The 16921-nt window shown below is 45.4% G+C and overlaps 2 protein-coding genes across 3 annotated transcripts in view; both read left to right on the top strand.

Moving 5' to 3' along the window:
• Positions 1 to 1012, top strand: part of ZNF451 (zinc finger protein 451) — a 57992-nt gene extending 56980 nt beyond the window's left edge. For both annotated transcript variants that reach the window (XM_084754869.1, XM_084754870.1), the window contains one exon: positions 321 to 1012. In XM_084754869.1, the coding sequence (XP_084610995.1) occupies positions 321 to 367 (47 nt within the window). In that variant the 3' untranslated portion in view covers positions 368 to 1012. The remainder of the gene's footprint in view (positions 1 to 320) is intronic.
• A 4625-nt stretch (positions 1013 to 5637) lies between these two features.
• BAG2 (BAG cochaperone 2) lies at positions 5638 to 16228 on the top strand. The gene is made up of 3 exons (XM_084753505.1): positions 5638 to 6130; positions 13833 to 13942; positions 14829 to 16228. Exons 1-3 carry the CDS (start codon positions 6018 to 6020, stop codon positions 15236 to 15238), a joined length of 633 nt encoding a protein of 210 aa, XP_084609631.1. The 5' UTR covers positions 5638 to 6017; the 3' UTR covers positions 15239 to 16228.
• Positions 16229 to 16921: the final 693 nt, after the last annotated feature.

The raw sequence follows: 16921 nt of genomic DNA, 5'->3' as shown, positions 1-16921 counted from the left end.
GGCTGTTTCCATTTCTTGTATGTATCATCTTGAATCTTTTAGGAACTAAATGCTACTTGTTCAGTGATGAGGTAAGTGACATGTCAGTGCCACTAAAGTCTGCTGAGTTTCTGTATCTCTGAATGGAAATAACATACACATCTCCTGGCATACTAAATGCATGTGTAAAGTTGACTTGGGTCAGATCCAAATTCTCTCCAATGCAGTGTAAGTTCATCCTCTGCGACTCTGCTTCTTGGAAAGAAATGTGTTAATAACCTGTCACAGACAGCACACGATTAGTTGTCTGCCCTGTTTTAAAATTCTGTTTTTTAATGCAGATGTGGAATTAGAAGAAGCTATTAGAAGAAGTCTTGAGGAAATGTAATTAAAGGTGTTACCACACAGCATCAAGTGGCCTTGAAGAGACTCAGGAAAATGAATTCTTGACTTTGTTTTCTAAAGGAGACCAGAAATCTACTAGGATAAATGAATCTAAAAATGTGTTTTATTCTTTCCTATATTCATCTCGTATTTGCTTTGTATTTTGTGCTGTTGTGTAAAAATAAATGGAAGGAACAGAATACATGCCAATGGAAACATAAATCATAATAATGAGTATCACGTTTTTTCCAGCTAACTTAGAATTCATGCATTAGGTTAAAATCATTTTTTAAAAGGGAAAACATGTGTTAAGCTCTTGACTGTTGAATGTTTTCCCTATAGCATTACATCTTTAGTTTATTTGTACTGTGCAAATGACTCTTATTTTTTTAGGAATCAAAATGAATATAAATAAAAGGTGCCATTAACTCAGTTTTTTTTCTAGAAGTTCTGTTATGTGAGCCTAATGTATAATACACCTTTGAGATGATTGTTTATGATGACTGGAAGAGGGTAATGGAAACTGATCCTAGAAACAGACTAAAGTCACCAAGGTTCTGTGTGCTGTCTGCAGTTGTATGCTTGCTCTGACTAGAGTTGCACATTGCTACAATAAAAACATCTTTAAAACAACTAAAATTAAACTTTCTATCCTCTTCAGCCTTTTGTATGACTTGGAATATCAAACTATATACATAGGATTCAACTTATTTAATATTAGTCCTTTTATGTATTCATGCAAACTTTTAATTGTTTTCTATTTTTTGGAAATATACTTTTCAAGAAATAATGTTGAAAGTCTAGTTTACTCAAAAATAATCCTTAACTTTTTTTTCTTTTTGTTTTTTCTGTGTAGCCCTGGGTGTCCTGGATTTACTCTGTAGACCAAGCTGGCCTCAAATTCACAGAGATCCACCTGCCTCTGCCTCTTTGAATGCTGGGATTACAGGCGTGCACTACCGAGACTGGCTAATCCTTAACTTTGAAAAAGTTCAGTTTCATATGGACTGTCCTTATTTTAGTTATTCATTGAGTTACATCTGACATGATATATTTAGTTCTTAAGGGTTGAAGCTCCATTGTGAGTAAAAACCTTACATCAGTGGAAGAATAAGCATCTGATATTATCTAGGTATTTATCTTTCATGTTATTTGTGCAGAAGTGTCGTAGACAATTTTTAAAGTGTAATTTGTAAATATTAAAAATATTTCTACAGCTGGACCTACCTGCAACTCCAGCATTCAGAAGGTCTGAGGCAGGAGGATTATCCTATGGTGAGGACCTGTCCCCAAAACAAGAAAACAGATTTCTCAATTAGAAGCTTTTATTTTTGGTTAAGACAGAAAGATATGGCTTGAATTTTGTCCTTTCTGTGCAACACTGGTAGTTTAGTATGAAATAGAATTTCTGGCCTTTTTGATTCATACTAGAAGTCTTTTTTTTTTTTATGTCACTTTTTGAGGTGTGTATATATATATATTGGTGGTAAAGTCCTTGCCTAGGATACTTGAGGGCAGATCTTCAATCCCAGGTGCTGCTTTAAAAGCAATGCTGCTCTCCGCCTGCATGCTTCAGTTTGTCCGTCTGCTTTCTTTTTTTCCAGAATATCTTACTATGTTCCTTGGGCTGTTTTGGAGGAGCTAGAGAGCGCCTAGAATGGTCTCCAACTATCATTGTCCTCACAGCTTCCTGAAAATGGGGCCTCCAGGGGTTTGCCACCACCCTGAGCTCTGCTTAGATTTTTTTAAATAGATATTATAACTTGAGATTTTGTTACTCATATTGCAAATTCAACCAGACTGTGGTTTATTTTTATTCTTCTTTTGTGTTGTTGTTGTTGTTTTGTTTTGTTTTTTGGAAGACAAAAATATTTCATTTGTTGTTTATAATGGCTAAAAGAAAAGATTCAAACAATATAATTTCCATAACTTTTTTGTGTTCACATCTTTTAAAAAAATATTTATCTTTTTTTATTTATTCAATTTACGTCCTGGTCGTAGCTCCATCCCTCCTCACCTACATGCTCAGTCTTAGTCCTGTTTTTGTTTTTAAGATGGTGTCACTTTGCATCCCAGGGTGTTTTGACATTTTATGTTAAAGTGTCAAGCAAGGCTATAAAAGGTAGTCCTTACACTTGATCTTAAACACATTTCCAGGAGCTTGCAGCTAGGCAGATGTGGATCAAGAACCACTCACATTTTTTAAAAAAAGATTTCTTTATCATGTTACAATGTTTTGCCTGCATGTATTCCCAGTAGAAGGCACCACATCTCATTACAGATGGTTGTGAGCCACCGTATGGTTGCTGGGGATTGAACTCAGAACCTCTGGAAGAGCAGTCAGTACACTTAACCTCTAAGCCATCTCTCCAGCCCTTGTATTTTTTATTTTATGTGCATTGTTGTTTTGTCTGTGTGAGAGTGTCAGATCAGCTGTGAGCTGTGATGTATTTGCTAGGATTTGAACCTGCGTCCTCCAGAAGGGCAGTCAGTGCTCTTCACAACTGAGCCATCTCTCCAGCCCCCACTGACTAATTCTACTCACTAAATGACTTAAAATATAAAACTGCTTCATAACTTCAGTTTAGACAGCAATCATTAATAACAATTATAGATTATTATCAAGTATTTTTAATATTGATAACTTTTTTATTCCATCACTAATTCAGTTGTTCACAAACTATTATGTATCTACCAAGTGTCAGTAACTGCTTGAAGTACATGATATGTGACAATAATCATAAGTGCTTCTGTCCCGCTACTGCTCAGACATGCAGAATGGCTATGTGGATAGTATTAGGTAATAAGCAAGCACATTACTTATTAGGGACAATGTGGTAAGTGAAGAAGGGGAGGAACTAGGCTTACCTGCAGTACTGGGGATCAGAAAACCTGGTGCAGTGCACTTTTGAGCCAGCGCCTTGCTGTGTAGCTTAGGTTAGCCTCCAATTTGCGGTCCTCTTGCCTCAGCCTTCTGCTTGCTGCTTACAGATGTGCACTCACTGTGCTCAGCTCAGACGGTGTTCTTAACAACATTCAGAGGACATTTCACTGATAAGTGAACTTAAACAAAAATTTGAAGAAGGCGAAGGAATGAGTCATGCAAAAAAACATGCAAGGTGGTCCCTGACTTGTAGTTTGGTTTATAATTTTGCGAAAATCGCACACCCTCAAGAGAAACGGTGTTTGCTTTGTTTGCTCTGTGATAAGCCACTGCAGGTTTTGGCAGGTTTACGTCAGTCTTGTGTGTGTGAATGCTGTTTTGAGGGCACGCGGGAGGCAGCGTAGGTGCACGGGGAGCGGATGGGGCTCTGCAGTCATCCAGGTGAAGATGACCAGGTGATGGTGAGATTGGACAAGTCATGATGTATTGTCATGGTAGAACTGGGACTTAGTAATCTAGGATAGGACAGTGAAAGCGTCCAGGTGATTATAGTCTAGGTGCCTGAGAATTATCACACGAAGCACAGCCAAGATGAAGATGACAAAAGATTTGCAGCTGGGGCCGGGGGGGGGGGGGGGGGCGTCGCTGTAGAGATGGTTCAGATGTTAAGAGCTCCTCTGCTGTCTGCTCTTCCAGAGGTCCTGAGTTCAATTCCCAGCAACCACATGGTGGCTCATAACCATCTATAATGAGATCTGGTGCACTCTTCTGGTGTGCAGGCATACATGCAGGCAGAACACTATATATGTAAATCTTTTAAAAAATTTTGCAACCTGTATCAGGCAAGGGGGGGTGTTATTCAGGGAGCCTATACCTACTCATATAGGAACTTCCTACGCATGCTCAGATTAAGGTCATAATTTACAAAGTGAAGAGTAGATGCATTTTCCCCATTGTTAATCACTTCATAGACTGATCAAAGCCTCCTCCCAGTCCGACCCTCACTCCCTCTCCCCATTTCCCCTTCTCAGGGAAAGGATGGCCCCCATAGGTACCAACAACCCACCAAGGCACATCAAGTTGCAGCAGGGCTAAGTGCATCCTCTCCCACTGAGGCCAAATAAGGCAGCCCAGCCAGCTACAGGGGAAAGGATCCAAATGCAGGCAGCAGAGTCAGAGATAGTCCCTGCTCCCATTGTTAGGGGACCCAGATGATGGCCAAGCTACAAATGTGTAGGCGTCTAGGTTCAGCCCATGCATGCTCTTTGGTTGATGGTTCAGTCTCAGAGCCCCCATGGGCCCAGGTTAGTTTACAGTGTGGGTCTCCTTGGGGAGTAGAAACATTATGAGGCAGGAGCATAAACGTAGCAGATTAAAGTAGTCCGGCAATGCTTCTATGCATGCTCACTTGTGACACAACATTAAAGTGTTTCATCGGGCTTAGTTACAGAGGGTCTGAGTCCATGATGGCAGCAGACATCTCAAACCCAAGCAGGCCAGGTGGTGTCAACACCTTTAATCCCAGCACTCAGGAGGCACTGGCAAGTGGATCTCTGAGTTTGAGACCAGCCTGGTCTACAGAGTGAGTTCCAGAGTTCTAGGCTACACAGAAAAACTCAAAAAACCAAAATAGAAATAAAACCAAGCAGGAGGCAGGGAGACACTAGGAATAGTTTGAGTCTTTTGAAACCTGCCCACAATGATACGCTTCCTCCAGCAAGGCCACACCTAAGACCACCACATCTGTCTTGTTTAGTTGCTAACCAAGAACATAGAGGCAGATGCTGTACCACAGAGCTAGGTTGCAGCCCTCCCCACCCCCAGTGTGTGTGTGTGTGTGTGTGTGTGTGTGTGTTTTAAACTAAGACAGGTGCTTACAAAAGCTACCCAGCCTAGCCTTCCTTAAATTCACTCTGACCCAAGTAACATAATCCAATAAGAGCTGGCATTACACTTGAGACCTGCCCAAACTTAGACTTTGAAGAAAATGTTCAAATTTAACGTTTGTGTGGTAAACGACAGTGTTTAATGATGCCAGATAACCCACTGTTCACTAGTATTTAAAATGGTTAGACTAGAAGCCAGCCGTACGTAAGGGTCCAGCTGTCTAATGGCTTTGAGTTCTGAGCAAAAGCTGTAAATGAACTTGTTTCCCATTTTCTGTGCCCTGTGCATTTAGAGGACAACACATCTTCACATAGACACAGCTTTAAATTTCAGCCCTACTCCATCCCTTACTGACCTCTACAGCTTCTGACATAGGAGCCTGTTAAATATTATTCACAGAGGACTTAAATAAGTTGAGCGTGAAAGTAATAATCCTTTAACTGGGAAGGCTAGATAGAATCATCGCACTTGGCTTCTCCTTATTTGGAGCACCGCGTTGTCCAGGCTTTCCCAGAACACTCCAGAGCCCGCCTGGTAACCGGACAGGTCGGACTAGCAAAGACTGCCCGTAGGCATACTGAATTGTTTTCTCCAAAGGAGCCCTCTTCTCCCCACACCACCGGCTGCACTGATTCAGTCCTTGCTGTGAATCGTGGGTGCTGGGAGAATTAGCAGAAGCTGGTGCTGGACAGGCTGCAGGCGCCGGGGCAGGGTCCCCCACCCGCGTGCAGGCGGCTGCGCCAGCGCTTGCCCTTGTTTGGCCGCGCGGCCTCCGGGGGGTGGGGGTGGGGGCGGTGCCGTCCGCGTCAGCGGCGCCCGCGGTGACGGTGACGTGCGGCCCGCGCCACTGCTGCCCGCGGACGCGCGCGGACCCCCGGTGCTCATGGCCCAAGCGAAGATCAGCGCCAAGGCCCACGAGGGCCGCTTCTGCCGCTCTTCGTCCATGGCGGACCGCTCCAGCCGCCTGCTGGAGAGCCTGGACCAGCTGGAGCTCCGGTGAGGGCGCCCGGGCGTGGGGCGCGGGGCGCGGGGCGCGGGGCACGCTTAAGGTGGGCTCTCCTCCCCCGCCTGGGTGAGCGCGGCCTGCAGAACTTCCAGGACCTTCCGCGTGCTCCGCGCTGCCTTTAACTTTCTTGGTTCCAGTAACGCTACTGGGAGGGATAGGTTGGGGCAGGGAGGGGGGCGGGGAGGCGGCAGTTTGCCGCGTGCCCCCACCCCATTGTAATAAGTTTTTTTGCCCCAAACCAACACAAGAGTCAGAAGGAGATCCAAAGCTGCCCCTCTCGCTGCCAGCGAGAATTAGACTCACGGAGGGGCAGTGGAAGGGCCGAAGTTGGATACGGTCCTTCATTCTCCTAACCACGTGCAATGCCCTCCGCAGCCTGTCCGTATTTGTTGTGCATTTAGAAGACACTGGTGACACCTTGGAAGTGCCAGGTCACAGGACAGAAAACAGGAAAGGCAGGAGCCACACTGCCTGCCTATGATTCACAGGATCAGCCTTGTAGTAAAATTTCTAAATAGTAAATACTAGCGAATGCTGCGAATTCTTTGTTGCCTCTAACACTGTGAGACCTTATGTATCTGATGGAAACGCTAAAGTCCCCAGAGTTGTGCAAGTTTTGTTTGTGCATAGGTGTTGTTCGATGAACATCTTAGCAAGACATCCCGAGTCTCCTGAAACTGCGAACACTGTGTTCCCTAGTTTTCTCCAGGTTCAGCATAAGTAAAAGAATATGAGCCAAAGAGCCTTGTGTGGGTCTGCCTCCCTCCATTCATCCACCAAACACGCAGAAGTGTGTTTGCTCAGAAAAATGCAAGCAGTATTTGTCACAAGTGAGACACTCAGTATTGTTACTATTAAGAGAACAAACAGAAGGTGAGAAAATTTTCACAGCCTCCTGAGTAGCGACTAGAGAAGCCAGAACCCTCTGAGACCTCTGGGACGTCTGAGAAGGGATTCTTCCCTCCGTGAAGTAGGCTCTGACTTTTGACAGGATAGTCTCAACTGCTCAGATTTTTGCCCCATGAAAGGGTTCAGGAAGTTGGTACACTTCTTCAAGCTGAGTCATTGTCCTGAAACCTGAATTAACCCCTCGGTGTGCTCGGTACTCCCTCCCCGCCTGGAGGTCTCTTGAAAGTCCGGGGTTTATTGTCTGATCAATGTAAAAGGAATTCTGACTACTGCACAGAAGGGACTGAATAGTTACTTAAATAACAGTTGTGCTGCCGGGGACTCCGTTTAATGGTTCAAGGCCTTTACCAGTAACTACAGATTTCCGTAAGTTTTGTTCCTCCCTGAAAAATGTAATGCACACTCAACAACTAAGTGTGTCAGAAGGTGTGAAGGAATAGAGCGAGGTGCAGAGCTGCCTGAAGGTCTGGGGGGCTCTTCTCAGAAGCCACCTGAACAGTGCCACAGAGCACTATTACAAGTTAGACTTTTAAAATGTAGATACATGAAAGAGGTGATATTGAAAAGTTGGTGTGATTTCCCTGTCCTAGCTTCCTTAGTGTGTGTACATCTGTGAGTAAAGCAGCGAGTGCAGGGGCAAAACAAAACACTGCTCTGAAGCTGGTTCCCATGTTCCACTCGATTGTGTGGATTTACTTGTCCCTCGTGCATCTGAAACCACACCCAAGGCTTTATGTCCGGAGCATGAACCGACCTCTGGGATGTCTGAAGTACTTTAAAATGTCCAGCACTGTTTTACAAGCTGTTAAAGGATTGCCATTTTCTTCTAATAGCGTATAGCATAAACTAAACTATCTTACATTAAAAAACAAAAACAAAAAGCCTACATCCCCTCTTCTTTGGTGCTTCCTCTTAAGAGAGAATCCTATCCTTTCTTAACGTTTCATGACCGGTTCTATGGGGATTCTGCACTCGCCATGGTTAGATACCTTACTTATTATTACTTTTTAGTGGTTAGCCTAGTCTACAAATAATGCATGTTAGCGTCTATCTGTATTCTAGGCCTTGTGGCTCTTTAGGAGTTACAGATGAAAAATTGAAGCTCAGATATACACAACATGCCTCAAGCTGCAGTGTAGAGCGGTGGACTTCACATATGATCATATGATCACAGGAAGACTGGCCGCTCAGATTCACACCACGTGTCCTAGCGTTGAACATCACCTCTCAAACTGTCCTGTTGACGTATGAATGAATATGATTTTACTAAAAGGGAAGAGAATCAATTTAACACTTAATTCAGTAAATATATGAAATATTGAGTAGCTTCTAGAAGCTGTGAGTGATAAAGAAGCTGTTCAGCCTGGCATGGTGCTGCTCGCCCTTAATCCCAGCACCCCAGGAGGCCGAGGCAGGGCGATCCCTGTGAGTTCAAGGCCAGCCTGGTCTACAAAGCGAGTTCCAGGACAGCCAAACACAGCCAGCACAGACAAACCCTGCTTTTAAAATTAAAAAAAAAATTTTTTTTTTAAATAAAATAAAATAAAAGCTTTTCAAGGGCTTTGGAGCTAGGCAGAGGAAGAAGGAAGGTAGGATTCGGAGACAGGCTGTTCACGCAGCATTTCCCAAAACTGATGGACAGTGATTAGAACTTTTCCAGTCCACTCAGCCAGCGAGGGGCCAGGGCAACGAGCCGTTCCCTTGCTGAAGGTTCCTGCTAGGATGCGCCAGTGTTCCGGGACTCACAAAGCAAGTTTAGTTTGCAGTAACAGTCTGTAATTTAAAAGAACACTTTTCATGTACACTGTGCTTTGAGTCTCATAAAACCCTTGAGAGAGAAGTGCGCTATTATCTTTGGGTAATGAGAGCGCTGGGCTGTGTTGCTAGGGTTTTTGTCTGGCATGTTCAAAGCCCTAGGCTTGATCTCCAGCTTCAGAAAGCCAACATGGTGGTGCATGCCTGTAACCAAATCCTAGAGACAAGAGGATCACAAGTTCAAAGCCATCCTGGGCTACATAGTGAGTTCTGGGCCAGTCTGCAGTACATGAGACCTGGTTTTGGGGGTTGGGGGGGAACTGAGGGACTAGGGGCCTTGTCTTAGTCTTACGCTCTGCTGAGTGGTTCTGAACACTGACAGTGAGTGAAAAGTAACATTTTGGTGACTGGGAAAACTAATTCCTGACAATATTAGCAATTGCAGCAGATGCCAGGGTCTCCACATGCAGCCTGCTCTGTGAGTTTACGAACATGTTTTAGAAAAAGTCCTTTTCACATAAGCCCACCGAGAGGAGCATTTGCCGTTTCCCTGTTTATGAAAGCACACGTTTTTATTGTTAACAAATGAGCTCGTGTTCGTGAAAGTTAAGTATAGAATAACTGCCCTGAAACCAGCGTGCGCTGACATCATGCGTATCGGTTGACTCATGCTGAATTTCTCAGCTGCCAGTCACCGTGTTAAACTCTGCTCCTGCTTTGTTCGGCCGCAGCTGGGGTCTCTTTATCATTGGTGTCTCAGGTGAGGATATTTCAGCGAAGTCAGCCATAGCTCCTCACACAGCAAGTGGGTGGTGGCTCCCAGAGTTTTCAGCTTTGTAAACTGCTGTTTAGGGACAGCTGCTGGCACCCGCCCTCCTTCTTCCATTTTAGAGCCTTCCACCACCGCGGCAGGCTCATGAGATGCTTGAGTGCTGGGGACCAGGTGAGGATGCTCCAGTTTTTTGTTTTTCTTCTTCTTCTTCTTCTTCTTCTTCTTCTTCTTCTTCTTCTTCTTCTTCTTCTTCTTCTTCTTCTTCTTCTTTTCCTCCTCCTCCTCCTCCTCCTCCTCTTCTTCTTCTTCTTCTTTCTTCTTCTTCATCACAGGGTTTCTATGTCAGGGTGCTCCAGTTTTATTCTTACGAAAATTCTTACTACACTGTCTTTGCCAAACCCTTCTTAGGGTGATGTGACGTTTTCTAGAAGCTCCTCCACACCTAGTCAGCTGTGTTGTCGGGAATGTGTTCTTTCCCAATTTGGACATGTAACTAATTGTTCCTTGGACCCCAGTCCACACAGAACTGCCCCTTGCCAACAAGAGAAAAGTTGTCACAGGGATTTATTAAGATTGTGTGTTTATATATGTCTAGCCCAGCTTCGTAAGAAATGAAGAGAAAAGGAGGCAGGCAGTATTCACTTAAGGCTCAGTCACTAATCTCAACCCAGTGGGAGAGCCATATAGACCAAGTCCTGGGAGTTGAGTTAAAGTAGAGCAATATTGTTGCAAATGTAATTTAGGCAAGCTAGACAATGAAGCATCCTGGCTTCGTGCACATGAAGGCCTGGTTTTTATCCCCAGTACTGATGACCCAGGATGGTATGTGTCTGTAATCCCAGCATGCAGGAGGATCAGAGGTTCAAGTGTGTTCCAAGTCAGTCTGAGATACATGGGGGTCCTATCTCAAAAAGAAGGGAGTGAGGGAGGGGAGGCCGGCTGTAAAACAAAAGAGCAGTGCTGCCCTGGCTAGTTTTAAAGTAAACTTGGAAAGAGGGACTCTCAATCAAGCTGTAGGCAAGAAAGCCTTTAGAGCTGCGGTTCTCAGCCTTCCTAATGCTGCCACCATGTAAGACAGTTCTTCATGTTGTGGTGACTCCCAACAATAGAACTGTAATTTTGCTACTGTTGTGATTTCTAATGCAAATACCTGTTTGTTTGGTTTTTTTTTCTGTTGGCTGACCCAAGAAAGGGTTGTTTGATCCCCAAAGGGGTCATGACCCACAGGTTGAGAACAGCTGCCTCAGGGCTTTCAGTGATTCAGGTGAAAGAAGCCATCCCACTGAGGATGGTGCCATGCCTAGGCTGCCGGTCCTGGCTTCTATATGATAGCAGGCTGAGCAAGCCGTGGGGGAGCAAGGCAGTAGAGCAACACTCTTGTGGCCTCTGTATCAGCTCCTGCCTCCAGGTTCCTGCCCTGCTTGAGTACCCGGTCTGTGTCAGGAAGAATGTTTTACAAAGCAAGAACAGCAAATGAAAGGCCCATGATAAATATATAATTATAGATAGATATGTATATTGCTCTGGCATCTTCTATTATGTAAAGGGAACTCTCAAAAAAAAAAAAAAAAAGCTCCCCCACCCCACAATCAGTCTGTCTTTCTCTACTGGAGATCAAACTCAAGGCTTTACAAATCTAAGCACATTCTATCAGGCAAAGCTACATCCCAATCTCAAAATAGCGTTTTTTAAATACACAGATAAAAGGTGTTTTTTTTTCCCTTAGGATGTTTCCTTTTTAATCTGTTTTATTAACTCCACAAACTTACTGCCATAACTGATTACTGTAAACGAACCCTTTTTAGAACAGCATTCAAGTGCTGGAACATAATCTGGTCTTTCAGCATCTGTGCATCGTTTCTCTAAACACTGGAGTCATAATTAGAGTTTCTAATTATAAACATTTCACATTAGTGCCAGCTGGGCCTCTTTCTTACCTACCGAGTGCATTTATCTGTCGGAGGACACTGCTGTAGAACAATGGCGCTGGAAGAAGCCTCCCCTCCCCTCCCCCCCATCCCCCCACCCCCACGCTTTAATGCTGTTTGTTTTCAGCCAGGTTTGTACATACAGTTCTTGCCTGTTTTTACTGGCTCTTAGAGACATGCAGTATGTCACACCTACTAGCTACATGCTATTTTGGGGTTTGACAGGTGGGGGACATGCGGATAGGATGAGAATGGGAAGGCATGGGACTGAGGAGTGTAATAAAAGGTTGGTGAAACTGTCCTCTCCCTGGCCGCTTCCACTAGTGATCTGGGTTAGAAGGCCTGCCCATGGCCTCATGTTCTGCGGCCATCTGTCACTGTTTCTCTACAAATGCTGGAAATGTGGTCACTGTAACTTGTTAAGAAACGCGTGTCAAGCCAGTAATAATTGACTAGAGAGCCAGGTGTTGTGGTGCACGCCTGTAATCCCAGCACTCAGGGAGGCAGAGGCAGGCGGATCTCTGTGAGTTTGAGGCCAGCCTGATCTACAAAGCGAGTCCAGGACAGCCAAGGCTACACAGAGAAACCCTGTCTCAAAAGTAAACCAAAACCAAACAAAGACTACATAAAGCTGAAATAAATGAAATTAAATTACATTGTCAAAAAGGATGTCAAATCCCCTCCCCATTTTTAAAAAAAAATCAAACATACAGTTTATATGAAGGAATAAATGTAAATAAATATCTACATTATCTTTACAAAAGATTTTGGGGGAGACTTTTCTACCAATTATTGCATGGTGCAAAGCCTATGATTCTGTCAAACAGGCATGGGTGAGGGCAGCGAGCACACTGACGGGAGAGGTTTCAAAGGCACAGGGTAGTTAACACAGCATTCAGGGTAAAGAATTTTAAGGAAAATGGCTGATTGGTTATTCCCTAATGTCAGAGTGTATTCTAGTGGACTGGAGAACTAAATACCAGCAAGGTAAAACTGCAAATAGAATAGAATACAGGAAAATATTATGACCAGAATGTGAGAAAAGCAGTTTAAAACCTCAATACTATAAGCCACAAGGCAAAGCCACAATAAATTGGGACCTCTTCCTATCCTTCGGGAACCAGGGTCAGGAAGGCCAGCCTGTGTTACACTGTGAAACCCTGTCTTGATCTTGAGAGATGGCTCAGTGGTTAAGAGCACTGGCTGCTGCTGTGGAGGACCTGGTTCGGTTCCCAGCACCCATCATAACCATCTCTACCTCCAGCCCCAGGGGACTCAATGCCCAATTCTGTCCTCCGCTGTCACGTATATAGTGCACTTATGCTCATGTAGCTACAACTCTCAGGCACTTACAATAATTTTTAATAAAGTAAACAAGACATTAATAAAGTAAGGCAAGGCTCTCATATGGGTAGGCCAACAAATGCAGGTGTTCTCAGAGGTTTGAGGCTGAAGCAGAGCACAGGGCACCCTGGGTAACTTAGTTAAGAGGGTATCTGTTCAGTGAGGCCTTCCTGAACAAAGCTCCCAGGACACAGTTGTCCTGTCTGGCCAGGAAGGAGGTAATGTCGTGAACATGGAGTTGAGTTGAGGTCTCTGAGTGGCGAGAGTGAAGAGAATTAGACAGAGCTACACTTGGCACAGAGTGCAGCACTCACTAGCCGCAGCGGTGGCTCTGGGGAGTAAGCTGGAAAGAGAGACAGAGGCAGGTGCAAATTTAAAATGCAGATGTCCAAATACAGATTTCTAAAGAAGAAGTGCACATAGATGTACATGGACTTTAACACTGCCTTGTGAAGGAAAGGAAACAGCTCAGCAAACAGAGGAGCCAGAGGGAGTGGCTCATGCTTGCTGCCCATCACTGAGTCAGGAGGATTGCTGCAAGTTCTAGGCCTGCCTTTGACGAAACAGAAACACCTCGGGAAGCTTTTGTTGTTGTTGTTTCGAGACAGGGTCTCTCTGTGTAGCCTTGGCTGTCCTGGACTCACTTTGTAGACCAGGCTGGCCTCGAACTCACAGCGATCCACCTGCCTCTGCCTCCTGAGTGCTGGGATTAAAGGCGTGAGCCACTGTTTGTTTAAAGTAATGCCTTTTATTTTCTTCCTGAGACCGGGTTTCTCTGTACATCCCTGCCTGGCCGGGAATTCACTCTGCAGACAGGGCTGGCCCAAAACTCAGAGAGATTAAAGGCGTGAATCACCTCACCTGGCAACTAAGTAATTTCTTACCTGTCCTTTAAACGCGAGCTGATTGAAATGGCAGCTGAGGAAAATGTATAGGCTGGACACTGTCCCCATAACGGCTGTTTTGTTTTGCCGATTCACACAGGGTTGAAGCTTTGAGAGACGCGGCTACTGCTGTTGAACAAGAAAAAGAAATCCTTCTGGAGATGATCCACAGTATCCAGAACAGCCAGGACATGAGGCAAATTAGTGACGGTGAGTACTGTCCCGGGGCGCCTTCCCCAGCGACTCGGCAGGCAGGCAGGCAGGTGCTTGCCTGGCTTTGGATGTAGTACAGCTGCCCCTGTCCTGTCCTGTCCTGTCCTGTCCTATCCTGTCCGGCTGCTGTGGTGGTCACTGTCTCAGGATGCTCCCCACCCCCATACCGGCAAATGCAGGGCCGTGGTCATCGGAGAAGTACAGCAGCCCTGGGAGGAAGGGGCCGCTGACCGTGGTGGGTCACAGAGCTGTGCACATAAGCAGCTGAACTCTGAGACCCAAAGTGCTTGTCCACCCACAGTGGGTCTCTTTGTCACTGTGGCAAAGGACCAGTGATTGGGGGCATTCTGGACCAGGAAAAGAAAGGAGTTGGCAATGGTTTTGTGTAAATCTCACGGCCACCACAGCTTCCACCATGCTGGCAATGGCCTCGCCCCGGGCCAGCCTGCTAGCTGGGGAGCCCACTGGTCTTCCATTTCCAAACACTGCTACTTCCTAGTTGAAAGTGGGTGGAGTGTGTTCTGAGAGACTGGTACATTCTATACGCAGCAGGGAGCCTCCACTGTCCCCCCCATCTTGAGCCCTAGCCATCCTCCTAGGTAAACTCTGCTTGCTCTCAACTTGATTTCCTTCCCAGCTCTAGATGCTTCTGCCTTGTATGGACGTACAGACTCGGGATGCTAGCCAGCCAGTGTGAAGACCCCCCCAGGGCAAGGCATTCTCTGTGACCCACTTTCACAGTTCTTCTTGTATGCTGTAGTTTGGCTTTTACCTTTAAACAACTCACAGAAGTGCTTGTAGAAAATAAAGGGAGCCACAAGTGCATGCCGTGGCACTGCTGACTGGGAGGTTCGCCTCGTACTGACTGGCGTTTTGTGTTTAGGAGAGAGAGAGGAATTAAACCTCACTGCAAACCGTCTGATGGGACGAACCCTCACCGTTGAGGTCTCGGTGGAAACAATTCGAAACCCGCAGCAGGAGGAATCCTTAAAGCACGCCACGAAGATTATAGACGAGGTGGTCAGCAAGTTCCTGGATGACCTGGGAAACGCCAAGAGCCACCTCATGTCACTCTACAGCGCGTGTTCGTCTGAGGTGCCAGCTGGGCCAGTTGACCAAAAATTTCAATCGATAGTAATTGGCTGCGCTCTTGAAGATCAGAAGAAAATCAAGAGACGATTAGAGACCCTGCTGAGGAACATTGACAACTCTGACAAGGCCATTAGACTGTTAGAGCACTCCAAAGGAGCCGGGGCCAAAAACCTGCAGAATGCTGACGGCAAGTTCAACTAGTCTTCAAATCCATAGGCCCTTACAAAAGATGCGGAAAAAGAACTACCATTTTAAACAACTAGGGCTGTATGTTAGGCATAACCCCTTACTTGACGCTGACAGTTATTTCAGATGACAAATTATTCCAGTGACGACAGATGCACAAAGTAACACTTAAAACCAGAAATATTTCAGTCCCCTACTTTGAAGTTTTGGACAGTATTCCCATCTTGAATTGGACTCTAGCACTGTGTATTTAACTTCTGAAGATGCATAGAGTGTGTGGGGAAAAATTTTAAAACGGATAAAAAGTACCACTGCTTTTTCCTTGACTTCAGCACAGATGCACCTCGCTCACACTAGTGTGAACAGATTACCCAGACCCCAGGGCAGTGCAGTGTCCCACCACAGTGTGAACTCAGCGCCTAGCACCTGGAGCAGTGCACTCACACCACAGTGTGAATGAAGCCTCCCAACCCCTGGGGCAGTGCACTCACACCAGTGTGAATGAAGCCCAGCCCCTGGGACAGTGTACTCACACCACACAGTGTGCCTAGAAGGATACAAGGAAACACATCAGGACTCCACCGTGCATGTTCTCCATCTTTGGGGGCATCTGTTTCTTTATCCATCTCATGACACGTATTTCTAGGTGTGTGGACGCATGACAAAATGTGAGGAGGCCGCCTTCATGTTACCGCTGAGAAGCTTCATGCCCACCTAGCTGCAGAGACATTTCTCCAGGGTCACTGCCTTCTCTGTGTCCTGCCTTGAAGTCCCATGTGCAGCGGGAGCACAGTGTGCTCACCCAACCACTCCTCCGTGGACGGTTGGGTGGTTTCAGCTTGTTGCTATGACTACAACACATTTATGTCCATAGAGTTTTATTCTGTTCTTGGTCTTCTTTGTATACAGTTCCATTAATGGGTTCATGGCCTAGAAACATATTTCTAAATTTTTATAAGTTACGTCAATTTGTACTGCCTTCAGTAATTAAAAGAATCCATCTCACTGAGCTGTCTAGAATTGGCATTCTTTTTCTACCATTAGACACAGAGCCCTTCATTTGATCCCTCTCTTGTTCCTTAAGGCTGGCCTGTGATCATCTTCCTGTAACAGAATATGTTCTAAGTAAGACGAAATGGTGCTGATGGGGCACTAAGTCCACATCTATTTTGAAACGAACCATTCGGGACTCTGTTTTTATTAGGGTGTAGACATTTTCCTTACCAAAGACAATGATCTATATGGATTGTTACCTCAGCAGAGGCATTATTGAGCTGAGCTTCCTGTACTGAAATGCTAGTCTCTATAGCGTGCAGTCCCCACCTGAGGCAAAGCTTCCTGCCAGCAGACTTGATGCCTGTCACTAGGCTCCCTGTTAACGGTATTTCCTGTCACCTCACTCATTACCAGCTTCTTAAATATAAAAAGTGCACAAAGTCTCCTTAGGTTCTCAATGTTGTCGGCCCCTGATTCCTTTCCATTCTGGGGGGGGGGGGCGTGCGGGGGGCAGGGGAGAGAGGAGAGAGAGAAGTGATCAACTCTTGCAAAGTTCCATTTTATTTCATTAAAAAAATTATTATTTTATGTGCCTGTGTGTTTTGCCTAAACATAGGCCTGTGTCTTTGGAGAGCACTGGATCACTGGATCCCCTGGGACTGATGGTACAGACAGTTGTACGCCGCCATGTGGAGTCTGGGG

Source organism: Acomys minous (assembly GCF_964271855.1).
Source record: "Acomys minous genome assembly, chromosome: 13".
In the NCBI taxonomy this organism is placed as follows: Eukaryota; Metazoa; Chordata; class Mammalia; order Rodentia; family Muridae; genus Acomys; species Acomys minous.
This window is presented reverse-complemented; position numbering and strand designations above follow the sequence as displayed.

Bases quoted from the DNA above. Each gene is read 5' to 3' on its own strand.
- BAG2 (XM_084753505.1), top strand. From the start codon at position 6,018: ATGGCCCAAGCGAAGATCAGCGCCAAGGCCCACGAGGGCCGCTTCTGC. The intron at 6,131-13,832 runs GTGAGGGCGCCC...CGATTCACACAG, and splicing joins CTGGACCAGCTGGAGCTCCG to GGTTGAAGCTTTGAGAGACG. The intron at 13,943-14,828 runs GTGAGTACTGTC...TTTTGTGTTTAG, and splicing joins CATGAGGCAAATTAGTGACG to GAGAGAGAGAGGAATTAAAC.